Consider the following 27,265-nt stretch of genomic DNA (forward strand, 5'->3'; position numbering starts at 1 on the left):
ACAAAGCCAGGCCTGCTGAGGGAGGAGGAGGATGGTGTAGCTGTAGACGATTTCCACAAACATCTATGTAATGGAGTTGTCATTACCTGTCTGGTTTACAGGGTCTACCTCATCAGAAAAGCATGCTGATGGCAGTGACATGCCCTTGGCAGCAAGCCTTAACTGTGGAGGGAAAAACAACAAGAGGAGATTGCAGAGAACTGTGGAACTAAGTTGATTCCCAGTTAAGATTCACTGAGTAAACATTCAGGTGAAACCTCAAAAGCCTGTAGGACTTCCTATATTGCTGATGCTTCACAGTTGTTTTTATGCCTCTTGCCGTAATCCTATTACCACTTTATCTAGCACCATCTTATCCTTATAGGGTAATCATTAAAGAATGAAAATCAGTCGATGAGGGCATTGAACAGCAACCAGAAAAAAACACCAGAAATATGTATTTGCTATTCATGAGTCTATGTTGAATTGTTGAATTAATTCAGTTTTGAAATGTGAAATGGCTTGCCATGAAGGATCTCTCTCTCTCTCTCTCTCTCTCTCTCTCTCACACACACACACACACACAAACAAGCACACGTGCACAGACACTGTTTTGTGGCACATTTGTTTACATTTTATTGTGTCACATTCACATAAGCTGAAGGAAAGCTGATACATTGTTATTTATAGAGATTATTATTTATATAGAGAGAAGTTAGAATGAAGCAACATGGCAGGATTCCATTGTAGCCAATGTACAGAGATGAAAATATTGATTCATTTTGTTTTAGGTGATGAACAATCTCAGTGCCTCAGTGCCTCTCGTATAAAAGTACTACACTTCTCATGACTGAATTATCCATGGTTATATTATTAGGATTATGTTATACTGTAATTAGGAAAATGGAACTTACATTTTCTGCTCTTCCATAATTCAATAAGTCACTTCTAGCTTGACCTCAAGAAAATGTAAGATTACACACTGCTCTGCTGAATGTGGTCAGGAATGAACCCTCCCTCCCTGGTAATGTGTCTTACAGCCACACACGGCCTAATTAAACACAGTCATCTATTACATAATGCTAACAGTTTAAGAGTCCATCTCTCTACTCCACAAGAAAATCCACCCTGACACAGAATTCACAGTTTACATTGTTCCAATGATCTTGGACAGTTCAGGATTTGTGAGGATGAAGAATTCATTTCCAAGAGACACTTCCTTTCTTTCCCTTTCAAGAGACACTTTCTATAGTTACTCAATGGAAAACGAATAGGAGGTTGGCTGGATAGGATGTTTGTTACAAAACACAGATGATTGTACTAGACCTGGAACAATTCAGAACCAGCCAATATGCATCTACCTCGGGAAACTGCTGCGGGCAAAGTGTCCTTTCAGTTAGTCTCTTATTCAGAGTTGGTGGAGTAGATTTCTATCAGTATCACAAGGGTCACTTGGTGACCTCAGACGTCTTTCGCTCTCTCTTCTCTGTCTAGCTTGTTCACTAGAAATTCAAAAATCCATTATCACAAAATCTTTTGTTTTCTACTCAAGGTTCAACATTCCAGTTATGCAGATTAACCAGAAAGGAACATAATTTTGCATCATCTTGCTTTAGGATACAGTTGCTCTGTGCACAATGAATTCTAGAGTCAAATATCATGACCTTTGAATACTGTTTTTGTGTGTATGTGTGTGTGTGTGTGTGTGTGTGTGTCTGTGGGGGGGGAGGGGTTGTTTTGTTTGTTACTACTAGAGGAACCTGATGATGGCTGACCGCTCAAAGAAGTTAAGAAAGAAATTAACTTTGATAAAGGCACACCTTGCAATATTTTGGTATGTTAGTCATCAGTAGTGACACTATTATACATACTTTAGTGCAACTTCTTCATTATTCACTATTTATAACATGTAACCAAATATGTGAGTAATATGTGAATACACACTTTTTGTTGACTTTTTCTGCCACAAATTGTATGGCATCTATAAACTGAAAGAGGCAGACCATTTACAAGAGGGGGCTGACAAGCTTGTGAACATTATGATACAAAAGACAAGAACAAGAGCGCCCTCTAGTGATGAATTCAGACTTGTATAGAAAAAGCACATCAGTATCACCCCAATGCCAACTGCATACATAGATTCCAAAATGATAAAAGGATAATTAACAAGTTTTGTTTGTTTTGAAAATATTTAATTCAGGCTGGCAAGCAATTTGACAAAAACTACAATAATGTATAATACATCTGCAGCAAAATCATCAGAGGATGTGGAATGGAGAGATGCACCTAAAGACTGTCTCTGAAATATGCATGTACAGTATCAACAGTTGACCAAGAGTACTATAAATGAATAAAATGATTTACTGCAGATGAAATGACATAAAATGTAGTTGATGTATTACAGAGCAAACAAAAGTAACAAGCCCTCAGTGCAAGGTATAATTTACCAGTTACTACTAATTTACCAGTCAATTCCTGTCTCCGTATTGGATGAAATGAACGACACAAACATGTAAACATTCTGAGTAGTTTGAATATGAGATGAAACCTGCTGTCCTCTAGAGTTCATCATGTTTGTAGGTGAATTCCCTGGCAGATATGAAACCATCATTATCTTCATCCTCCTTTATGAAGATGTCATCTACCATCACTTCATGATGCGTGTCATTGGCTGAGTATCCGTGTCTCTCGAACTCCTTCCTCAGGTACTCTTTAACCTGTAGTGCAGAGAGAATATAAATATTATTCACAAATAACACCATTGCCAATATTTATACATTTCTACTACAAAAACTGTGAATAAGGCAGTTCCTTTGAAAACAACAGTCTCACAGATCAGACACACCTCTAGTCTGGAGAGCTTCCAGTCGTCATTGAGATCCATCTCCTGGAAAGACTCATGTGACCTGGGACCATTTCGGATCTCCATGACCTCAATGTCAAAAATGAGGGTGCTGCCTGGAGGGATCTTGCCTGTAAAAAAAAAAGAGGCACAGATATGATAGATGCAGCAGAGAACATCACATATCTCCTCACTGAGCTCCACAACCCCTATCATGGCTTTTGTTACCTTTTCCTTCCTTCCCATAAGCCAGAGATGGAGGGATGGTCAGCTTCCTGCGTTCTCCTGCGCACATGTCTTGCAGACCCTTATCCCAACCCTGCAGCACCTCTCGGATCCCAAGAGTAAACCACACTGGATTCTTTTCCCCATGGTGGCGGCTGCCAAGAGTCACACAGATCCATCACAGTGTTCTTTAAGACAAAAAGCCCAGTGCACACTTATAACCAACAGGTTTAACATCAGAAAGCAAAGGTCCACTGATTGCCATCTGATGTATTTCATGCAACTGTAAGGAGAGGTCAATGGTTATGGGTTAAAAGTGGGGTAGCCAGTTACAAACAAGGGACCGATTGTTAGTAGTACAGTAGGGCTAAAGTACTGTGTAACTCATTAGGTACAAATGTATACTGAATTTGATACCCATACAATGACCCTACTGAAAGCTATCATTAACGAGGAGGAAGACAGTAGCGAAGAGGCGCAGCAATACACGAAGCATCATTAGTGCTTCAATTTAGATTTACCTGGAATGAAACATGGTGCCATTACTCTCCAGAAATCCCTCGAAATGAACAAGAAGCATGTCTCCATATTTTGACTTCCGATAGCAAACAAAAGGTTTATGTATAACTTCAATTTTCACCTCTGGCTCAGGAAGTTTTCCCCCTGTGACATATACAAAGAGTGAGGAAAATATCGAACATAAAGAAAGAAGGATCATTTTGATGACAACAACAGCTCACTTGCTACGAAAGCTGCACAGGGCTAACTTATACCATGCCCAATTACATACAGTGCCAAAAATAAATCCATGTTACTCAGCAAGAATGCCAGCTACGTGGCAGCCAACTTCCAAAATCTGCAACAAATGTGTCCACTGTTCAGCCGTGGGCCCTCCTCCCTTTACGATTGGACATAACTTTTCAGAAACCCCGCCCAGTGTCTTCGTTGCCTCTGTTTATTGGTCTTCATATGTCTCAACCAACGGAGACACGCCCACAGCCCCGAAATCCCTTTGATGCAAGCGGGAGGAACGTCGGATTCTCTCGTGATCGCTTGGAGCCCAATTCACGAAAAGTTTACGCACTTTATCTTCGCAGTTGAAACGTAAAGCCGAGGACGTTACTCCACAAATCTCACTTGGGGCCCAATGGAGTCATTGCAATCAGCTGGGCATCATATCTCGTTATGAAAAACAACAAGTAATGAGCGACAAAACACATAAGTAAACAATGGAGGGAATACTGTACAAGTGGACCAATTACATAAGTGGTAAGTAGTCCCAGTTGTCGCCTCTAGCGCTCGTTTGGAGTCAGCTAGCAAGCCAATGTTAAAGCGCACTTGTGTTGAGTTTGTGATAACGTTAACACCAGCAGCAGGCTAGGTTATCAAGCTAACGTTAGCTAACATCAACGTTCAGCTATCGGAGCATGGGTATAAGTAACACTTGAGATATACTAGCTTCTCTTCTACTCTATTAGCTACGTGATGAATTGGAAGCTACTACTGACCTTATCTATGAAATCTTCAGAGCTAACGTTAGCTAACCTAGCTGCCACCATCTGTCACTAATCGCACTTAACAGCTAACTGGTTGTAGCCAACGTTGGGTAAATAACCTAATCCCAAATTTATGAAGGTATTTTATGTTACCTAATGACTGTTGCTATCTATTTTTAATATATGTGTTCGAAGATTATAAGTAAAGTCTTTAGCTATTGCAGAGTACAGTAATGATATTTTGAAATGACTGTTTCAGGTTGGCAACCTCGTTGGTTTGTGCTTGATGGGGGAACTCTGTCTTACTATGACTCTCAAGAAGATGCCTGGAAAGGATGCAAAGGCAGCATTAAAATTTCAGTTTGTGAAATCCAAGGTTGGTAGCCAACGATGTTTTGTGTGGTGTGTTTTAATGTTGGATTTTCATGTGTAAAATAATTTTCTCTTGGCTTTCTGAAGAGAGGAAGTTCTGACATAGGTTTCCAACAAACTATCAGATATTACAACTCTATTGCTTTGCATTCTCTCCTTGTCCACTGTTATGTTATAGTTCATTCCTCTGACTCTACACGAGTTGACCTGACCATACCCGGAGAGCAATACTTTTACCTCAGAGCCATCAATGCAGCAGAGAGGCAGAAATGGTTGGTGGCCCTGGGAACAGCCAAGGCTTGCCTTACAGACAACCGAACAAAGAGAGAGAAAGGTAACTTTATAGCTTTGGATGCCAGTGACATAGCAGGGATTGCACTTTTAAAGCTACCATTCTCTATAAAAATGTAGCTACTCTCTCTGTACTTCCCAAACCTTGACTCATTTGCTCATCTTATTCTTTGCTGCTACAGAGCTCCAGGAGAACACAGAGGCACTGAAAACTAAGATGTCTGAACTTAGATTGTACTGTGACCTTCTCCTCCAGCAAGTAAACAAGATCAAGGAGAATGATGAGCTAGGAGACTCAGCAGAGGTAAGGTTAAGGTTTGGATGAGGTAATGAAATAAGAGAAGCTGCCATTTGTGTGAAACTGCAGTGTAGGGTAACTCATTTGCAATTACAGAGACATCACATTGTAATGAGCTCCTGCATGTAAATAGACCAGGTCTTTACTGACAGGGAGCAAATTGTATCACAAATGCATTTTCAAAAAAGGTTGACTTTCAGATGTTTGCTTTGTACCAGCAGATTTTGTTGCGCACTGTCTAAATTACATCCTGATGTGTCCCTTTACTTATGCCTGACACTAGTCGGGTTATTCAGGAAAATGTTTTGATATGTGCCAGTGTTAGAGGATGTGTATTTTTGTGGGCCCTTTCCAGACAGGCATAGGCACTGGAAACATGGTGAAGTCTACATGCACCACTTTCCTGAAGACCCTGGAGGAGTGCATGCAGATAGCAAATCGTACTTTCAGCACAGATATGGTAACGCAGAGCCCACCAGGATCTCCCCCAGTAGCAGCCATCAAACCTCAAAAGGTACGTTTCTCTCTCACTGCCTGAGTCTAAGCAGATAATGCAATCTAGTATAACCAATTTTTGATTGTTTCCAAATACCAACGCTAATGTCATACTCATGTCTTTTTCTCCATAGATCAAACCCATCAATCAATTAAATCAGAACTTTGGAGAAAAGTAGGTTGCTTTGTTCTCAACAATTCTGTTGTCTTGCTGCACACTGCTACTTTTATACTGTCATACAATTTTTTGGGCAACATAGATGGGCAATGCTCTAAGCAGCACTCAACAAAGTAAGAGACAGGGTTAAATATCTTTTCAGATGTTTTCTTCTGACAGTGATCCTGTTATTAATGTGACATTGCTGAGGCAAGTCACTGGGCACTGTTGCCCATTAGTGTTGCCCATAAGAAGTGCATCTTTGTCTTCAGAATTAACATGGTAGCCTCACATTCCAGACGGAGAGAATCGGGTGAAATCTCAGGAGAAACAATGGCACATGACAACCAGAGCCTGGACTCTGGAGCCGAGGGACCAGATGAACCAGATGGACCAGAAAACCAACCATCCCCAACAGGTTAGCTATCCACACAATCCTCACATTACTTTCTACAGTGTTCCTTGAACTGAAGAGCATTACTGCACTCCATAAAGAAAAATCCATTGCAGTCAAGGGCCACACAGCACAAATGGGGCCTGGCTGTTGTGTGTACATCGTCTGAACTGATGTGGATAGATTAATGCCTTTTAGAGAGTGGACAATGATGGATGCCCAGTTGCATTATTGCATTTCCCTTTGCATTCATTCAATTAACAGAGCCTTCATCCAGGGGCAGCAATAGCTGGTGATGGAAAATATGTCCAGCCTATTCCAATCAGTAGTGTTTTGGCTTATTTTTAATAAAAATAATACTTCATTATTAACACAAAGAGAGATTATAAAGATGAGTATAAACTAAATGTATAAAATATTAGGGATATTTATGAAGTACACTGATGGGGTGAATCCAGGTAAATGCCATTATTTCCCTTATTAAATCTATAGATACACAAAAGCACTCACATCCAAACTAATACTAGGTGCTGGACAGAAAAACAGTCAATTATTACAAGATAGAGTCCGCACACTAGAAATTGCTCCAATGGTGTTCATTACCACCACGTGACGTTTCGAGTGCAAGCTCCTCTTCAGACATGAGTGCATACAGAGACACACCTTACAAATGCCTCTTACAGGGGGTCACCTGACAGGTCACCTGATTCTGGGTAGATAAAAACTTACAGTGAAATGCATGTAAAAAGCATGTAAAGAATCCAAATAGTGCAAAAATAGTACATACAAAATATAAATGAGAAAAAAATCTATACCAGTCACAAAGGAGGAGCTGTAGATGAAGAGAAGCAAACAAGTTAGAGAAGGTTTTTATGCTTTGAGACAATTGTGATGTCGGTTGTGCCAAAGGGTCTGAAACTCATATCAATATCAGGAAGATGTCCCTGATATTTTGTATATTCAGTATATGTCTACTCAAAATAATCAACAATCTCCACAAAATACCCCATAGTGAAAATGTTTTAGTTTGGGTTTTTTTTTTTTTTAATTAAATGCAGACATATCCTATTTAAGTAAGTATTCAACCCCCTGAGTCAATACATTGTAGAAGTACCATTTCAACTGCGAGTCTTCTTAGACTCAGCTTGGCACATTGGATTTTTCTCCCATTCTTCCTCGTAGAATTACTCAAGCTCATTCAAGTTGGGCACAGAGTGTCTGTGAGTGGCTTCCCTCAAGTCATTCCACAGATTTTCAGTGGAATTCAAGTTTGAGTTTTGGCTTGGCCGCTGAAGGACTTTCACATGTTTTCACTTGTTCTGAAGCCATTCCAGTGTTGACTTAGCTGTATGCCTTGCATCATTGTCCTGCTGGAACATAAATCATTTTCCCAGTCAAAGGTCTTTGGTGTTCTGAAGCAGGTTCTCCTCAAGAATTTGCCTCCATTCATTGTTCTCTCTGTCCCTACAAGGTGATAAGGTTGGTGCTGTAACCACCATGTTTTACAGTAGGGATGTACGTTGGGTGATGAGCTGTGCCTGGTATCTACCAGACACAGCACTTTGCATTGTAGCAGAGGAGTGGCTTCTTTTTGGCCATTCTGCCACACAGCCCAGATTTGTAAAGAGTTGCACTGACTGTTGTCCTTCCAGCAAAATCTCCCATTGCAGCCAAGGAACTCTGCAGTTTTGTCAGAGTGGTCTTTGGGTTCTTCGTCACCAACCTGACCAAGGTCCTCCTTGTACAGTTGCTTAGTTTGATCAGATGAAAAGAATCTGAAAAGAGTCTGGGTAGCTCCCTATTTTTAATTAAGAAAAGAACATGCACATCCAAAAAGGTCAACACAGCTGCTGGGCAGGAAAAAATAACAATGAAAAAGTAGAGTGCACAACTGCAAATCAGCTCCCAATGATTTATTAACCGACTGACATTTCTGAGGAAGGCCAGGAGGCCGAAATGTCTGTTAATAAATTATTGGGAGATGATTTTCAGTTGTGCAGACCTTTTCATTGCTCCCTGTTTTTCCATTTCCTAAAGAATAAGCCTACTGTGCTCTTTTGAATTCCCAACACTGAAGATATTGTTATATAACCTTAATGTGCCTCCTTACAATTCTGTCTCTGAATTCTACAGACAGTTCCTTGGACTTCATGGTAGTTTCTGCTCTGACATCACTTGAATGGGCCACAGTTGGACTCCAGCCATGTTATAGAGACCTCAAGAACTATTTCTCAAATCCATGAATGCCAAGTCAATACTTGTGTCCATGTGGAGAGTGATCTTCCTTGTTTTGGAGAGAATTAACTTCTCAAGAAAATGAGCAGAGGAGCATCCTTGCAGTTTGAGATGATCTGTGTGCTTGATGTCGCACGCTCAAACAATTAAGAGACAGCTGTTCATTTTCCCATGTATTTCAACCAGCTCTGTACAGTAGACTGTTGTGCTGTGTGGACATGATGAGTCATTCTCGCAATGAATCTTGGGGCTTCCCATTTCTTCCCAGTTCCTGTTGGCCAAGTCACCATCCGATGCATTCTTGGCTTGCAAGTAAAGTTCAGGGTCTTTATCCATCTTGCATTCTTTTGTTTTAGAATTGTACTTAGGCTATGGGAGCAATGGGAGACACAACAATGCACAAGATTGCAAATTAAGAAAGACCCAAGAACACTCAAAGGAATTTGGATGAGTCTTAACTCTGTGTGGAGTGTCACTGCAAAGAGGTTGAATATGTATTGACTCAAAACATTCCAACGTTTCATTTGTAACTAATTTGTAAGTTGATCAGTGACAAACAATCCTGAAAGTTTACCTTTCTGCATGGGCCATTAACAAGAAAATGTAATAAACAGTGTGTAACTTTTTTCTAGTGTCAGATAAGTTTATTGAGACAGATGGGCACAGCATTTGCATGATTTCCCTTGCCACTGTATAGAAGAGGATATAATGAATGCACATAATAGATGTACAAGTCCTGAAAGTGCTGCTTTCACAATATGTTACACCCAATCTGCTGACAAATGATAATGGTTTAGTCTGGGCTTTAGACTTGTCATTGGCAAACATTGTCTTCTGCAATGTGAAGATAGACCTCTTGACTGAAACCTTATTGCATGTATTTATTAATCTGTGTATCATATGTCTGTCTGCGGCACCATACAGAGAACGATGCAGCCAATGGCAACAGCTCAGCCCCTGAGGAGGAAGTCGGTCTTGCTCCCCACACTACCCAGAATACCTCTGAGACTGAACACTACGACCAACCAGCAGAGGAGGAAGAGGAGAACGACGCCGACGATCAAGAGGAGAAAAAACAAGAGCAGAAGCACAACGTGGACCAAAGCCAAGAGCCCGACAAAGAGGAAGTGAACCCTGTCCAGCCTCAGCACCAAGAGGAAGCTGCTCCCGACCAAGATGAGGCCCAGCATGAAGACCAGCCTTCCCAGGATTCAGTGCAGCTGGAAGAGACCGAGCAGGTGGAAACATTCTTCAGCACAATGAGTCACAGGTATGAAAACGCTACTCAGGAAGGTCACATCCTTTAGGACACAATAGTTACTGTATGAAGTGACCGTCTTTGACATTTCACAATAGACAGAATTAGGACCAACCAATCTAAGTTACATGTAATACAATGTCTTTGAGGTACTCCACTTCTGCTACTTCTTTTCACTATACTGCACAGTTATTTACGTTTCATTTAGTTTGTGGAAATATAATGAATTGTATAATAACCGTTTTGCACAGGATAAATAACAGGTTTGGATAATTTTAAAAAGAATCCATTACAAGATGTCATGATAAGTGTTTTATATTAGTGTGTTCTCTCTTGGTCACATGACAGAGATGCCCTCATCTGATGTTTGGGTTTGTAAAGTTTTTTTTGTTACCATTTCACTCTTTCTTTTAAGCATATTTTACTTTCAGTTTTTTTTTTTAGAGACAATGAAAAGTGTTACTGAACAAATAACTGTGTGAATTATCAATACTGTAATGTTCACATGTAGGATATTGAAATCATTGTCTCACTCAACCAGTATTAAATTGCAAGATGAAGAATATTCTCATTTTTGAGTCAGCCAGTGGAAAATAGATGGGACAGCTGTTGAGGGTTAGTGTAGCAAAAATGACTCTGTTCAGTTGTAGAAAATTAGCCCACTAGTCTCAGGTATTAACAGGCATAAAACTGCATGACTTTGTGTGAATCATTTCTCTGGCTTGGTTTTGATGTTTGTACCCGTTTCTTTTTTGTTTGATTTGATCAAATAAAAGTTGAAATGGCAGACGTATCTCTAATATATTCTCCTGTTTGAATCTGTTTTACCTTTTTAGATTTAGTGATATAAGATTGGACGACGACAATGGTATCCCTACACAGGATTTTTTGGACTCATGCTATGCAATAGTGCCTGTATTAGGTAGGCCAGTCACTTTCAGTCTCTCTTCATCTCATTCCGCCTCTCTGCTCCTCTTTTTCACGATGCCCATCTACATCTACAGTCATTTCACCCTTAATGGCTTTAATGAGGAAAAGCAAAGCTATTCTAAAAATGAATCCCCTTTTCCTGCCATTTGGGCATGCTCTGTCATTCATGAGGTGGCTGCTATCTGTCTTGCTTCATTAACTATTGTTCATTCATGCCCTCATAATTTTCCTTCTGCACCTTTTATCTTTTTTAATGGTTTTGTTCATTCTTTGCAGCTTACTAATCAATTATCTGAAAAGGTTTGGCATCATGATCAGCTCATACATGTTTGGGTGGCTGTGTGTGTGTGCGTGTGTGTGTCGGGGGTGGAGGGTTGCTTAGGCCATGTAGATTTCCCTCTGATCAACTTGGAGTATAAGAGTACTACACAGGTGGTCACTATCAATATCACAGTGTAAACAAATGCAAGACTTACTAAGACTTACTTACATTCACATCTCTTGCTTGCTTTCTTGTAGCACCCATTTTTGCACAAGTTGGCAATCGGTGCCAATTTGTTCAGTTTTAGTAAAGATGGTGATGGGGAAGTAAGGCTGGGGACACACAAGAGGATTATAGGGCAGATTGGCCCATCCCAACAATCAGGGGGAAATTGTAATTGGAGGCTTGGTCAGGACTGATGGTTGTCGAAGATTATCTGGTAATGTGAGAGGTTTACATATTCAGTCTTTACCTGCCTTGATCGGCTTGCGGACTGATCTCAGTTGCTCCCAAAGTATCAAGCATTTGATATCTTCGACCCAACATCTGCACGGGTCCTGATCAAGTCCTGTAGTGTGTGTGGAGCACAGGTTTAATCCAAGAGCAGAGACCACCAATAGCCAATGAGAGCTGAGTTTACAGTGAGGTTAGGCGGAAGTGTGATATTAAAGATTAAGAATTCATTATAATAAGTTATACCAATTAAGGTCCTTGAAATTAAAAACTTTAGGCATCCCTGTCCTACAATGTAAGTGACTAGCCTAACTAACATTAACCTTTTCTGATGAAGCCTGCTCACAGCCACGTTGACGGCATCTCTCCTGTCACAGCTTGACCCAAAATCTGTTCTCTTTTTTTCAGTGCATATTAATGCATGTTGCATTAATGTGCACATTCATCATTCATGCATGTTGGATTGCATGAGTTCTGTGAGATTGAAGGTCCTTATCTCAGTGATTTCTCAGGAGTCAGCAGGTCATCTCAGTTACGTCTTTTTAGTGTGTGATACTGCATTCTTGCTTAATCTTCTAGTGTGAGCATACTTTAACAACTGAGAGACAAAATCTGTGAAATCCTTGGTTATGTGTATGATGCAATGCATTTTCAAAATTTCGATTTTAAGTCTTCTAGTCTGCCCCCAGCCGAAATTGTCTATTTTCCATCTCATTTTACCTAAAATCTGCAGTTAAGAGGTGAAATTACTCTTATAACTTGTAACACAGGATTTTACCGCCCCGTCCATCATTTCTTAAATCACCCATGAGGCCAGCTACATCGTTCATCATTGTTGTATTGAAACTGTAATAACAGCCACAACATCATAAAGGCTTTGGAAATAGGACACACAAGATGAGCATTTTAATTAGCAACAGAGAAATGACCATGGATTCTCTCTTCTCAGACAAGCTGGGGTCCACAGTGTTTGCACCTGTTAAAATGGATTTTGTTGGAAACATCAAGGTAAGTGAATGTCAATGAGAGGATGTCTTTAAAATAATTTACTGTTAAAAAAAAAAAGTAAGACATGTTTCCTTCACAAATGGCTCTAAAACCTGTGCAGTACATGAATGTACATGAAAACACCCAATCAGTCAACATTTGTAACAATTTGCTGTATGTCCACAGGGGGGCTTTTGTTTTATTTGATACTTTTGCCACTTTCTGACTTTCTGATCTAAAATTAGACACTTGATGTACTAGCCAGATTTCACGCAAGAACTTGCTCAAGCAATATACATCATTGTATCAAGTGACATTTGAATGTATTGAGTTGTTACAGGGTATAATTCATTATTTTGATATATCTATATAGTAATAATAAATGAGAGTAGGAATGATGGCAGATTATAGTCACTTTCCTATCTGCCATCTGCCCGTTGTAAAAAGAAACACAACATGATCACAGATCACAGAGAACGTTTTTCAAAGCAGAGTCACTACATCACCCTGTCCGTTGTTGCTGTAGAAAATTCACCAGAAGCTCGTGTCAGACCCCGAGAGCTTCCCCACGCTGCAGTCCATAGTGTTGCATGAGGTCCAGACAAACGTGGCCCAGGTGCGTAACTCGGCCACCGAGGCTCTGCTGTGGCTCAGACGGGGCCTCAAGTTCCTCAAGGAGTTCCTGTCAGAGGTCAACGCAGGAAACCAAGATATCCACGGGGCCCTCAGTGAGTTTGATCAGACATACCTGCACTCAAACACATGGAACACATTCAAGATAATGTTCAGTGTCACATTTCCCCATGATCACTCTTCTCTTTCACTCAGACACTGCGTATGGAAAGACTCTTCGGCAGTACCATGGATGGGTTGTGCGAGGCGTATTTGCTGTAGGTATTACTCACTTGCACCACCGGTTTCTCAGATATCCCTTTTGCTATTTTTCTTCTGTTCCCCTCCATCCATGCTGGCAGGCGTGACCATAGCGTGACTCTTTTCCCCCCGTGTCCCCAGCTGGCCCTGAGAGCCGCCCCGTCTTATCCAAGTTTCACCGCTGCCTTAGTGTCCAGAGAGGGCGACGAGCTGAAGGACGGCTTCACCAGCGGCATGCACAGGGACCTGGGCGTCTACCTGCCGGCTATGCAGAACCAGCTGGCCATCCTAGACGCCCTGTACGAGGAATACAGCCTGGAGTCTGATGAGGTGGTGTGAAATGTGAACACGCTCAAACAGAGTGGATCCAACTTCAAGGAAGGAGCCTGACCCCGCAGGCAAAGTAGTGGCTCGCTACTGAGAGAGGCGCTAGATGCCAGGGTGCATCTTGGGTACAAAATAGTGCAAGCATGTCCAGTGTGAGGTGTTTCTTGTACTTGTCAAACTCTACAGGCAGTAGAGGGTGTAGATTTGAAGGTGTTTTCAGGTATGAAAGTCTGTTTTTAGGAGTCTGCGGGGGTGTAAAGCAAGCATTAACAGTTTACAGACGTTATGGTTTGATAAAATATAGTTTCCAGGTCTTGTTAAAAAGGCCGCTATGGAATTGTCCAGAATTATGCAGACTCCAACCATAATGGTTCATGGTGACATTTGTTTTTGGTGCACATTTTGTCACGGTATCATTGTGGCTTTTTATGTACTGTATGTGTTTTTAAAGTACAAAAACACAGGGTATTTGGCATTAGTAACCATGGAAGATGATTTCCGATTCCCCTTTGGCTGATGAGAAAGTGAAGAAATTTTTATTGTCCCATTTCCTTGAACTTACAGGGTGATGCTTGCTACTGACATAAAGCAATATTTTGACAAAAACAATGTCGGAATATTGTTAGATCACCCAATACATGCCTCGAGGAGGTGATGCAATTGCATAATGGGTGTTTTCGTACAATAAGTAAATTTTTGTATCTTGCACTGACTGTTGAAGTTGTCTGTTGGGATTCATGATCAGTACAGATTTTTGTTTCAATCCCTCAAATTCTAACCTAAAAACCGTAGTTTGACATTGTTTTCCTCTGTTTTACTTTACTCATATGTCATAAGCTATTGCTCCAGATAGACTTTCCATGGGACCAAAAAGGAACTGTCATGAGAATGGCATTAGCTTGTGCTGCCTAACACAACACAGAAGAAAATAATGATGTAATGTAGCTGTCCAAGTACTGACAATGGCTGAACTGAATAGCAGCATATTTATTACGACATCCTCTGTTCAAACCTATGCATAGTTTGCATTCTCTATGTCTATTTATTAACTCATAAGTTAAAACGTTCACATTAATATAATCAGGATCATTTAAGTCAAGCTTTTATGTGAAATATATGGACATTTGCATCCATAGAGCATGGTTATCAGTTGCATGATTTTATGTATAGAGTAACATAGGCGCCAATGGAAATCGAATAAAGACCAGGGCCTTGAATTAACTAACTGTATTAACAGTCATAAGGGAACAGATTAAGGTCATAATACATTGTTTCTCTCTCATAATGTAGTACAAGTACAAGTGTCTGCTCTTATGACTTACCGCTTCACAGAATGACAGCATTTCATCCATACTCATCTCATCCATACTCTATTCTACATAAACATGAGTGTCGCTACCAGCTTACAGTTAATCTGTTATGATGTCGATTCAACAGTTAAAAAAGGGGAGACAAGAGTCCAGTCCCCAGGTTAAGTGCAGCCATAGATGCGCTCTTGCCATAGATTCACTGAGCCATTCGAACAAAGCAGGAGCATCCTTCATAGGGCTTTTTACCAGACACACAACATAGTATTTTTAACAGTATTCTAACTATTTGAGTTTGCAGGAGTGCATACATTAATTTCTTGTACAATAACAAATAATTTGTAGGGGGTTTACATCAGAGATGTGCAATAGGCAGTTTTCCTGTTGCATATCATTCCCAATGTTAATCCTGAAAATATGCTATTGTACCTTACTAGGTTTTGATTTTTTTTTTCTATGAATGTACATAAGATGCTATTTGATTTTTACTTAATAAACATAATGAAATTGCCTTGATGTGTGTTTGATCCTATTTTTGTCAAATATTAATGAATTTTTTGTCATATATTAAGTATCACTTTTGATATGAGCCTAGAAGTAAGAGTTACCATGCGGTACTTGTTAGAGCTGAACAATTAATCTAAAAAATTATGAATTTATGCAATTTCCAAATTGCAGAGGCTGCAATTAATTGCTTAAGAGAGGCGTCCAAAATGGATTTCTAAACAAGGTATCATACTCTAACTTAGTAAATCCTGCATCTGACATCTATTTTTCTTATCATATATTTATCATATTTTTATAATGTATTTTTTATCATATTTTATTTTACAAAATCACTTTCCTTAAACAATTAAAACCTTAAAGAGCTAAAAAGATTATGACAAGAAAAACTTTAGTTAAGTTTAAATCGCAAATTCAAACTGTCAATATCTTTCAGCCTTAGTACCTTTTCACTGTACCATTCTCTGCCAACAATACCCAGGTGCCTGATGACAGATAGCATTGCCTACAAGTATAGTATGTGATCAGCAACCCCCTCACTCCTCAGTTTCACCTCAAGGAAACACCATCACAGTAATACACAAGTGAGCAGTAGATTCTAAATCTGTGCAGGAGTGCCAGTTTGTCCAACTGACAGTGGCATTGAGCTTAAATAATACCTTTGCATACCCCATTGTGTGTGTTAAATGAGTGTTTTGCATGTGTGGCAGTGTGTCCCCTGCCCGGCCCACGGCACCCCACATGCCAGCCATTCCTCTCTATAGGTCAGGGATTTTCACTGGGCCTGAGCTGACAGCTGGGTCCCTGCCCGCTTCCTGCCCCTGAGGCCTCCCTCGCATCGCCCCGTGTGCCACAGTGGTAACGCTACACCACCCAACCTGCACTAAAATAACCCCTTTTCACTCGAAAACTCAGCTGTCGGACTTCAGGCCACCAACGTCTTGCTATGAAATCCTGGCGAGAGGTCAAAGTAGACCCCGCTCTCTGCAGGTTTAATTGTCAGTCAAGAATGGGAAAATTGAACAGGTATGTTCAGGACAAATGGCACATCAACTGGTAAGTTCATTTGTCCCCAAGACAGCTGTTTGAGGTTCCCAAACTGCACAAACAGAATGAAAACTTCATCCATCTGTGTACACCTCAGGTCTCTTCATTATGGTCTCTGTAGAATCAGGTTGACTGCTGCATCTCCAGTGACATTTAGTGCGGTACAGAGACATCCTTGGCACAAATCCGATTGGCCTGGTCAGGGGAATGTACATGATAGGATAAATACGCCAAGGTAAGCTTTTACTTGGGCATCTCAGCAGGCAAATTGTCCTGATGTGATTTGGAAAAGAAATACGGCATGCTAATAGAGTTATATGGTAGCCTCCAGCCTCAAACATCTCTCCTGCAACCCTGGCTGGCTGCCATGTCTCCAACCCGTATCACTCTGCCTCATCTCCAAGCACAGAGTCAGCTACGAGGGGCTTCGTCGAGACAGAATGAAAATCTGAAAACCCATTGCTATGTCTGAGGATGTCGACACAGAGAGAGAGAGTTCACTGTGTGGTCTGTTTACTATTTGGACTAACACAGCACTTTGCGGGGAGCTGCTGACAGCATCTTTATTCTGCTTGATGGATGTCTGCTTTTTTGTAACAGTGAGAGCCTGACTCTGAAAGAACATCAATAGCATCTCTATCACTGTCTGTTGGCATCCTGCACCGCTCCCAATCACTGTCACTGCTTGCTCACCAAAGGACAAGAAGCTAAGCTGCTGACAAACCCCTGACCAAACTTTAAAGCTGCAAGAGAGAGTGAATAGCCTTGGATGGTTTAAATTTTCTCATTTTATTTTCAGTTCTTTTTAAAATTATCCACAACTACTGTATAAAGTATGTCAGAATAATGAAATAGAATGAGCTGTCACTATCCCAGTCACATTGCGTACTATTTTCTATAAAGCCTCATGTTACCACATGCATGTTATGTTTCAACATTGTTGTGCAGATACAGACACACGATACAGCACAGTAGCATAGGCCACAGAGAGAACATTCAACATATTTTTCAAAAGGTATGGTATTTTGGCTTTGTGTAGACCTACTTCATAACACACAACTATCATATAAGGTCTGACTGTACTGTGTTTCTTACATACAGTACTTACAGCTACACTCTGGGGAGAGCAAGCCTGACATTTCTTAAGACACCTGCCACGCTGATGAATGCAATGATGAGTGTTACATTTATAAAAACCATGTTTGGCAAAATCAGAAGCATTTCAAACTCATGAGCATGGTATCACAGGCATGCGGACACAATATTGTAACAGTCTTTATCTTTCAATTGCTTGTTTGTACATCCACTATTACAGAAGAATCACTTTATAACACCTTACAACCTCTAACCTAAGTACGGCTGAGAAAAGGTCTCCCTTGGCACTGCGACTATTCATACAGTAGCTTATGGAAAATGTCAGCTTATATCAGCAAAGTCATTTACACCATTGGTGCCCAAGACACAGCAGACTACATCTATACTGTTAAGTTCACTGTTGAGAGTTTATCTGTTGTGGTATACTGTAAGACAGAAAGACTGGATAATGAGGTATTAGAGTAAATACAGTAATGACCAGAAAACAGAATGTGGACTGGAATTTAATTCCTCCCCTATAGCAGCTATAGACTGTTCCAGCCTTTCCTGTGCAGTGAGAAAATTAAGAACGTAACAGTTTCAAGCCTTCACATACAGTATATTTCATTTCTCATTGAAGCACAGGGAAAGGACCTCCTTCCTACCTATAGGACTGACGCACACCATCGATATATATATTAAAGCTCTCGTTTGAGTTAGTTGAGTTGGAGTTACCTATGTGCCTCAGTGTACAGTCACTGCCATTTCATTTACAAAGAGTGTCATGGAGGATGTCTGTGAAATGTGATGGTTAGAGCTACATTACCTGTTGGTTCCTGAGTAGTTCTTGGATATGTCAGTATGAAACCAAGTTGACCTTGTCCAGACTCTGAATGCCCCTGTCAAGCACAGTACCACCACAAGCTAATGGAGCCAGGTCAGCCTCTCTGAAGGTTCCCAGGAGCCAGGAGACTTGGGGTGGGGCTTCCTGGTAAAACAACCTCACTGAAATATCACCAGTCTATACTTCAGGCTTAATCAGTGAAAAGGGACTGATGAGGCACTATATCCACCTCTATCGCCATCCCTCTCTGTATCTTACTATACGCCCGGTTGACAACTTCACATTTACAGCTGAAGATGTCAAGGTGATATTGAGAGTACACAGCACAAACCTTGTTGTGGCAATAATAGGTATAGTGATAGGTTACATGCTTGAGTAGTGACAGCTGTTGTCATGGTCTTAGTAATCCCAGCCTCATGCAAATGCTGCACATTGTCGCTCACATTGCAGTAGAAAACCCGGGGGCCTGCTTCCGGATGTCCTACTGCCTCTCTTTTCAACAGTACTGGATCAATATTAATATGCCTCTAGCCCAGCCACTACATGCCTGCAAGGTCTCCCATTGGCACTTAATTAGGTCCCTGGGTGGCTGTCATACAACCATCACATCCAGAGGCTGATTCTGGTCCAATCAGGTATGGTGAGGAGGCCAGTCTTCAGTCCTGCTTGTTAAGACAGAGTGCAAGTGTCCTGTGCATTTCCTATGTATTGGGCGAAGGTTTAGTCTCCACTGCCTGACTCTTTAACCCCTGGGAGCTACGTGGCATCTCAGCAGCGATACAGAGGAGTTATATATGTGTTTTGTTTTTCCTTTCATCATCGATTTATTTGCTGCCTCTTCCCTCAGAGTCTCTTGCTTGTAGCATTATTGTTCTGTTTTTTTTTGCATGAAAATATTCCTGTTTAGTGTCAAGCGAACAACAAGACACAGAGGATCCCGCTGCGTCGTCCAGGTTCCTCCTCAGGTGAAGTACTTGCAGTTTGTGGAGTCAATGACGCAGTATGGCGTGCACCTGAGGCGCCCATATGACCTGCACATGATAGGAAATACAACCCGTGGGTAAAGTAAACATGTCAACACTGTTTTGTTTTCATACAGCAGACAGTTCTGACGAAACAATTTTGAGCTTACCCTGGAAGATATGAATTGCATGTCTGGTAGCCAAAGTCTTTTCCATCACACTCCTCGGCCCCCTCATAGCGATATCCATCTCCACAGTAGGCGTGTTTACACTCTGTGATGAGGGGAGAGGGCAGGGGGAGAGGGGTCATGTTATACATGCACAGCAAAGTATATCTACGGAGCTATTATGGGCCATCTGACATGGGCACATGACTTACTGACGCAGCCGTCAGTGACTACTCTGTTTCTGTCATCACACTCCTCCCCGTTGGAAATCTGCACTATCCCGTCACCACAGTAACCTTCCTCATCGGGGGCGTTTTCCGTGGACTGGAACGGCGTCAACTGGAATGAAAAAGTCTTTTACGGAGTTTAAAAACTTGAAAAGGAAATGTTAAAAAAACAGGAGGCTGCGTGAAACGTCACTGCTGCTGTGTGTGAAATAAAGCACAGATGATTTGTGAAATAACTATTCAGACAAGCTTCTAGATTTCCTTTTGCTCCATGCAGCGGTACCTGAATTGGCAGCCAGCCATCAATGTCTTTGAAATAGAGTGATCTCTGGTCTTTGCGGAATGCCAGAGCGTTATCTGTGTGAAGACGCTCCAGTTCCTCCTCACTGCTGACCACAAATATCTTGAGTGAAAGGCAAAATGATGGTGGTTTGTTAAAAGGAAATTTGCCCTGTCATGTTTTCAATATTTCATGAGCCTAGAATTCTGGGTATAATATAGATCTGAGGTATTGAGCATCAAAAAAACATACTAGCTGTCAAAACTGTAGTGTATCTTTTTAAATATTATACCGCCATATATAATAACACCCCACCACCACATAATATAACACCACACAAGCATAAAGCTTAAATAACATTTAGTGACATAGTACCATTAAATAACATTCAAAAACCATGAATATGTGAATAACTAATCATTTTAATTTTAAAAACTCAGATAGAACCGTATAATTCCAAGCTTGCGATTTGATAAAAAGTTTGTTATGCTTTTAAATGATGTGTCAAATGATTGTGTACTGAATGTACAGGCCACATAACTAAATTACACATGCACTGGGTAGAATTATGATGATACATGAACCTTATTGATTTAGATTGTAACAAGAGTGTTATTTTCTCACCGCTGGCACTTTGGGATAGTTGCCTCTGGTGTTGTGCTCATCAAACGGAGAACTACTAAGAGAGTTGCAGCTACACCTCCCAGGAGGCCCAGGCAGGCCGCGCTCTCCCTTTGCTGCAACCATATAAAGTCCTGAACAAGCACAGACACAAAACAGATTATTGTATACAAAGGCTGCAAAAAAAGGCGACCAGAGGCTACACCTGCAGTCCTAAACAGCAGAATATTGTTTACTGAGGCAAAGTTCAGGGTCCAGTCCAGAGTCACAGAGACCGATATAAATACCTCCAAATCTCATGAAATGTTCTATCCTGGACTCATCTATCAAGAGGCAAACACAATCAACTTAATTTACGCAGAAACCTGATCAAGATATCAACTGTCACTTTAATTACGTGGTGACACAATGTTTGTAAATCTGTAAAGAGGCTCACCATCTGTGAATCACTTTTAGCTGCATGATGTCATGGTGCGAGCATCCCGTTTCACCTCGGGAGATTGGGTTTCTCTGGTGCTAAATAAGACTACTGGTGTTACCTCTTACACCGCTCTAATGTGTGCTTCCTTTTGCTGACATGGAAGGTTGTTACTCCTCACACCAGCAGCACGGCTTTTCACACGCTCCCGGACACCGGAAAATGTGCCGAGCCACGAACAAACCAATCCCTCCGCGATGGACTCGACGCAAACTCATGTCCTGACCACACATCCTCAGATGATCCTCTCAGAATACTGCACGGCAACCAGTACTCTCAAGTGTTTTTGAACTCTGTTGGAAGAGCTAAGAAGGTTTTCACCTGTGCTGGGTACACCAGGGGGACCAGGGTGGCCGGCGGGTCCTTGTGGGCCTGCTGGTCCTAATGGGCCAACACGCCCTGTGTCTCCTTTCACTCCCTGCATCACACGACCAAAAAATACACAGGATAGATACATTTACAATGTCTTTATTCAATATTTCAGAGATCGAAACATTTAATAGTACTGTAAAGCAGTACTGTGGAACTGCAGAATATCACATCCACGTAAACCGTCACCCTCACCTGTTTCCCTCTCTTCCCTGGTCGGCCAGTGGGCCCTCTGTTTCCTGAGATTCCAGGTTCACCTTTTGGACCCATTTCACCCTGCACAACAAACCAGTTCAATTAAGCATTCAATTCATTGGTCAGCTACAAGCTCAAAAGTTCCTGCTTGCTTGAATGTGTTGCTCACTTTCTGTCCAAGCATTCCTGGGAAACCCATTGTGCCCTGGGGATAAAGAACAGTAAAAAATATCAACTGAGATTTCATGTATGCACTGTACAGCAGCTAATTTAACATGTGTTATTACGCTAAAGCAATTCTGGAAACATGATGCAAAGTATTGATGTTGATGCAGAATTCATGATATGTAGTATTGATCTAATCGGTTGTGTTGGACTAGTATATGATAAACTCTGCCCACCTTGTCGCCTTTCATTCCACTCTCACCACGATCACCTCGGGAACCCTGATGGGGCAGATTACAGTGTATTACACAACATATACTGTTTATTAAAATCCAATGTTAATCAATAAATCTTAACTTAGTGTCTCTTGTCGTACTGTACAATGATCATTAAGCCAGTCACATACCTTTTCCCCTTTATACCCAGGTAAACCCTGCAAATGAAGATCAGAAATTAAAAAGATGAATCAAAGTAGTGTGAAGTTGGAGCTGAATGTTTTTCAGGACCTATGTAAAAGCGAAAGAAAGACAAAGACACACTTGTTGTTCATACTTCATTTCTCCCATCTTGAAATGTCTCCACCTACCTTAGGCCCAATTGGTCCTCTTGCTCCGGGCAAACCCATCAGCCCCGAGTCTCCCTTCTCACCCTGGCACACAGCAACACATCAGGAATAAGACAAAACTGGTTTCATTTTTAGAACTCTACTTATTTGTCCCAAAATATCCCCCAGTCCCAAAAAAACAAAAGAAGGGAGCTTGGATGTTAGAGGACAGAGTGGGTGACAGCTGGTATCTCGCTGGACTTATCAAGTGGGAATTAGGCAAATCATAACGACACTCATTTACACCACCTTGTATCTATACTATACTGCTATCTTATCATGTCATATATTATATCGTCTACATTATGAGATAGGACTTACTCACTTTGGGCCCAATTGGTCCCTCCCATCCAGTTGATCCCTGCCTCCCAGGGAGACCCATAAGACCTGGCCGACCCTGATAGGAGACATCAATTTAAACATCACAAACCTGATGATCTGGGAAACAGAAATACCTGACAGAACACTGATGAAACCTTTGCTGCTGCCACAACTGAAGTAGCAGTTAACTGTTCCTGAAATCAGGACACTAAAATAAGTGTTTATGCGGGAAGAGATGTGCAAAATGCAACCCAACCAGAGGGCCTCTTATGTTCATTTACTGCACAAATAGAAAAAAAAAACCTCAGTGCAAGATTTGCAGGATAAGCTGACAGCCTGCTTGCTACAGTATTTATCAGACACTAGTACAGCTGCACATGTAGAGGCAGAATGACTTTAACGAGCCCTGTCACTTTGCTCTCTTTAATTAAATGATGGGCTGTATATAGAACAGGAACCAGTGCTTGTGGGAAATAAAATGATTTATGACCCGGCTGAAGCACTAACTTAAATTGCACTGCAGTGCTGCAAAGCTGCTCAGTCAGGCCACCAGCCAGGGAAGCTCTCCCAATGGACCTCTTTTACTGCTTAACCACAGCGACTGATCATTTAGGAGGTCACTTCTCTTCCCACTGTCCTCATCAAACACTGTCTCCTGACTTTCCAATAAAGCTGTGTGGGCCTGTCCTCCCATTCTAATGAGAGAAGGAGGGCCATCTGACCGGGAGCCGGGCTGCTGGATGTCTTTCAGGGGTCAATGGGGGCGGCCATTAGGTTAGAGGAGGCCTGAGGTAACTCCCTGTATCAAAACAGCCCATCTCAGCAGCTCTGTGTCCCTTGCATCCTCTCAGCGTCTGCAGTGCCTCCTGTCAAGGTTGCACTTGCTCACAATTTCATAATTGCATAACCAGGCGCTGGCAGCACTCTGAGTTACAGCTACCAGGCAGGCTGAGGCACTGTATCTCATTTTTGAGTAAATCCACTTAGCGGAGAATATGGAGTGATTAATGGAGACTCTCACCTTTTGCCCAGGTCTTCCGATTTCTCCCTGACAACATGATGTGGAGGAGGGGACAGAGACAGGAGACATGTAAATTGCATTTCCAGCAAGCCTCTTATATGACAGTTTTGAGTATCAGGTCAATTAGAACTCATTTTACAGGATTAAGTGTAGTTTTTGAAAAGTATAATAATCCACAAAGTAGATGAGATTAGAGCTCATGGGGGAGGTAACTAAATAGCAATAATTGTTTACCTTTTCTCCTTTGGGTCCTCCTATACCAGGTAAACCAGGTGGACCCTAATGAATGTAAAAACAAATATATATAAATCACAGAGATATCTTATCCATCTAAATTAGTTTTATTGTCCACAACATCCCACTAGAAATTCATTTTGGTTCCCCGAAGCCCACATCTGCAGTTTCAATTAGCTAAGGGCTGAGTGGGCACTATTGATTTAAAAAGTGCCTTGTGGGCCTCTTGATATACTGAATCATCGCTGCAGCCCAGCTGGTGCTGGAACAGCCTGAGACAGGCAAACAAAGCAAACACATCAACAATCATTTGATTTTGACAAGTAAAAATGCTTTTAACTTACAAAATGTTGGGAACAGTGGGGACAGTTGTGTTCACAGTCACCTTTTGAACCAAAATGTCCTTAATTCCTCCAATTCCAAAGTACACAAACACATGTACACACACTTGTGTTGCCAATCACTGGAATTTACGCGACCCGGTATGCCTTTCCAGGCAGACAAACTCTTTGGACAGTTTCTAAGAATGATGTGTGGCGCACTGGCAGGCAGTGGAAAAAGGCTATTTGTGTCTCAGCTAAATGTAGAGCGTTAATGGGCTGCTGTGTTGCAGGGGCCAGAGAAATCCCCATCTCCTACTCTGCAGGAATTCATGCATCTCAAGTTGGAAAGAAGAGGGGGGAAATACGCTGCTGAAGTACTAACTCTTAACACCACAAAACTATGCAGATCCAAAACATTAAACAAAAACAGTCTGTGATTGAAAATCAAATCTATTTACAACACATTGAAATGAATTGATATACATTGTTATGACAACAATACTTAAGTATCATATCAACAGCACATTATTAATGATTGGATCAAGCATGATGTTTGGGATGGGTCTGGTTCCTACCTGAGGTCCAGGGGGACCAGCAGGCCCAGGAGCACCTGGGGCACAGGTATGACCTTTGTCCTCATTGTTTGTGTCTGGTTTACCTCCATGAATAGATGAGATGCCTTCATTCTGGAAACAAAGTTAATCTTTTACAGCTTTGACAAATGTTTATTAGATATAAGACAGACAACAGAATGTCACTTTTCTGAAGAGAGGACAGTGACACAGTTACGTTGACTGTTGATATACTATAGGTGGCACAGTATGTCAAAGAAGTTCCCTTTTGAGTTATCATCCCTTCACTGCCACAAAACACTTCACAACCCATGGCATAAGACCTGTGAAGAGATTTCCTCCCGCAAACGTATTCTATCATCTGAGCGTATCAACACTCTAATTTCAGGGGGCCAGGGAGCAAGTGTGTGGGGCAGGTTGGATATCACCCAAGGACATATCAACAATCTATCCCACAAGGGAAAGTCACATGACTTCGACTCACATGAGTGTGGCGGCGCCAAAGTGAAGGGGGTGGAGGAAACAGGGGGGGTGGAGGCGGACTCAGTAAACAGCATGGGGTGAATCTCCTCTGCTGCTCCTGGGACCTGAGAGCTGCAGGGTGTACACATGGTCAGTCGCATGGTAATGATGCCGGGTGTCAAAACTATGTGACAGTCACTACAAAAGAGATCATGTTTATCTGTTGTCTTAACTTTTGCAACGATACAACTGAATCTCTTAACCTCTGCATCAAAATTATCTTTAACATGCATGGGCTCCAACATACTGTCTAAAACGACTGATTTGCACAAAATGGTCAAAATAATGTGACACATTGCAAACAAGTACAGGCTTTACCAGGCATTGATGCATACAGTAAACAGTAAAACCACAGAGGTTAGAAGAAACAGGGACAGAAAACGACAGGGAAACAGGTGCAAACTATCAAATCATGACACCAGTCCAGGAGAGTTCCTAGTGCTGGGTACAGATATGAAGAGCCCTGTGCCTCTCACTGAAGGACTGCAGACAGCCTCGCTATTTATAGAGGCATTCCCAGTCTAAGTATAAGCAACAAGAAAATAAACACAAGCGTGTTTCAAAAAGGGCAAGGAGTTCATCATCAATCCAGAAACTAGCCATTTATCCATCTATCCATCTATGTCCATGCTTTTGCAACCACCACACACACCTTTGCATGCATGTATGTGTATGTAAACACACACATAGACTCAAGTGCAATATAGCCTTACCTGCTGGGAATGAAAGAATGCTGTCCAGGATGGAGGACTGAGCCAAGACATAACAAAACAACAGTGGAAGATACAGTCCGAGCGTTAGGAGAGTCATGCTGCTCCAGATAGTTGCCTGACTTGGTGTTTGTGAGCCACAGCAGTGGACTCCCCTCTCACGCTGCCTCTCTCTCTCTCTCTGTCCTCGCGCTCAGCTCCCCTCCCTCTCACTCCTCTCCCTTACGCCTCTAGGAGCGGGTATGCCAACCAATGCCCATTAAATCTTTCCTCTGCATCAGTGTGCGCTAAAATTACAGGAGACAGCCTGCCAGCTGCTTTGGGTGCCAATATTAGATCCTTACTACTGCAGGGGGTGCCTTTGTTTCCACTCCTCTAAGCACCGACTAACCCACAGCAGGCTCTTCTACACCAGCTTCAAACGGGAAGGTGGATGAAAATGACCGTCCATTTGTAGGCCTACATCCTGAGATAACTTTAACAACATTTATAAATGTCACAGTATTCTGCATAGCTCTGGACTGCTTTAGCTGAACATGAAGAGAGACTATATCTATATCTATATATAGACTATAGCCTATATTTTTCCGTGCATTATGCAAACCGTGTGCATCGTGATTAGTCCGCGCCAAATTAGCTTAATTGGCCAGTCTGTCCCGCAAAATTAATTGTTTGCATTTATGAAGCGGCTCCTCATCTTGGCATTAAAGTAGGGGAGTAAAAGAGCTTTTCCCTGGAAACATGGGCCTTTACCATTTTCAAGAGCAGACCGACTGCAACATTATGAAATGTATCACACATCTTTTCACATATTGCATAGGCTACACATGCATACATGCAAATA

The 27,265-nt window shown here is 41.6% G+C and overlaps 3 protein-coding genes across 4 annotated transcripts; 1 reads left to right on the forward strand and 2 right to left on the reverse strand.

The window, feature by feature from the left end:
• Positions 1 to 2,181: 2,181 nt before the first annotated feature.
• fkbp14 (FKBP prolyl isomerase 14) lies at positions 2,182 to 3,910 on the reverse strand. 2 transcript variants are annotated; one of them, XM_071516138.1, is made up of 5 exons: positions 3,837 to 3,851; positions 3,568 to 3,709; positions 3,050 to 3,201; positions 2,825 to 2,952; positions 2,182 to 2,696 (listed from the first exon to the last, which is right to left on the reverse strand). In XM_071516138.1, the coding sequence occupies exons 2-5, from the start codon at positions 3,624 to 3,626 to the stop codon at positions 2,538 to 2,540; spliced, it is 498 nt and encodes a 165-aa protein (XP_071372239.1). In that variant the 5' UTR covers positions 3,627 to 3,709; positions 3,837 to 3,851; the 3' UTR covers positions 2,182 to 2,537. The 2 variants fall into 2 exon arrangements, with proteins under 2 accessions (XP_071372239.1, XP_071372238.1); XM_071516137.1 differs by having other exon boundaries at positions 3,568 to 3,910.
• A 281-nt stretch (positions 3,911 to 4,191) lies between these two features.
• plekha8 (pleckstrin homology domain containing, family A (phosphoinositide binding specific) member 8) lies at positions 4,192 to 15,676 on the forward strand. The gene is made up of 13 exons (XM_071516065.1): positions 4,192 to 4,315; positions 4,802 to 4,918; positions 5,093 to 5,248; positions 5,388 to 5,509; positions 5,859 to 6,017; positions 6,133 to 6,173; positions 6,455 to 6,573; positions 9,709 to 10,054; positions 10,879 to 10,964; positions 12,637 to 12,695; positions 13,201 to 13,402; positions 13,503 to 13,564; positions 13,689 to 15,676. Exons 1-13 carry the CDS (start codon positions 4,276 to 4,278, stop codon positions 13,884 to 13,886), a joined length of 1,707 nt encoding a protein of 568 aa, XP_071372166.1. The 5' UTR covers positions 4,192 to 4,275; the 3' UTR covers positions 13,887 to 15,676.
• Positions 15,677 to 19,611: 3,935 nt separating this feature from the next.
• On the reverse strand, positions 19,612 to 26,521 carry colq (collagen-like tail subunit (single strand of homotrimer) of asymmetric acetylcholinesterase). The gene is made up of 17 exons (XM_071516104.1): positions 26,425 to 26,521; positions 25,674 to 25,783; positions 25,193 to 25,303; positions 24,295 to 24,339; positions 24,061 to 24,087; positions 23,044 to 23,115; positions 22,701 to 22,763; positions 22,521 to 22,547; positions 22,351 to 22,395; positions 22,119 to 22,154; positions 21,950 to 22,030; positions 21,707 to 21,803; positions 20,911 to 21,041; positions 20,290 to 20,409; positions 19,992 to 20,118; positions 19,783 to 19,885; positions 19,612 to 19,681 (listed from the first exon to the last, which is right to left on the reverse strand). Exons 1-17 carry the CDS (start codon positions 26,519 to 26,521, stop codon positions 19,612 to 19,614), a joined length of 1,362 nt encoding a protein of 453 aa, XP_071372205.1.
• Between the last annotated feature and the right edge of the window lie 744 nt (positions 26,522 to 27,265).

Source organism: Centroberyx affinis, unplaced genomic scaffold (assembly GCF_046629955.1).
Source record: "Centroberyx affinis isolate AG114_WGS23_722 - 3 ecotype Tasmania unplaced genomic scaffold, CSIRO-AGI_Caff_v1 ptg000392l_1, whole genome shotgun sequence".
Classification (NCBI taxonomy): domain Eukaryota; kingdom Metazoa; phylum Chordata; class Actinopteri; order Beryciformes; family Berycidae; genus Centroberyx; species Centroberyx affinis.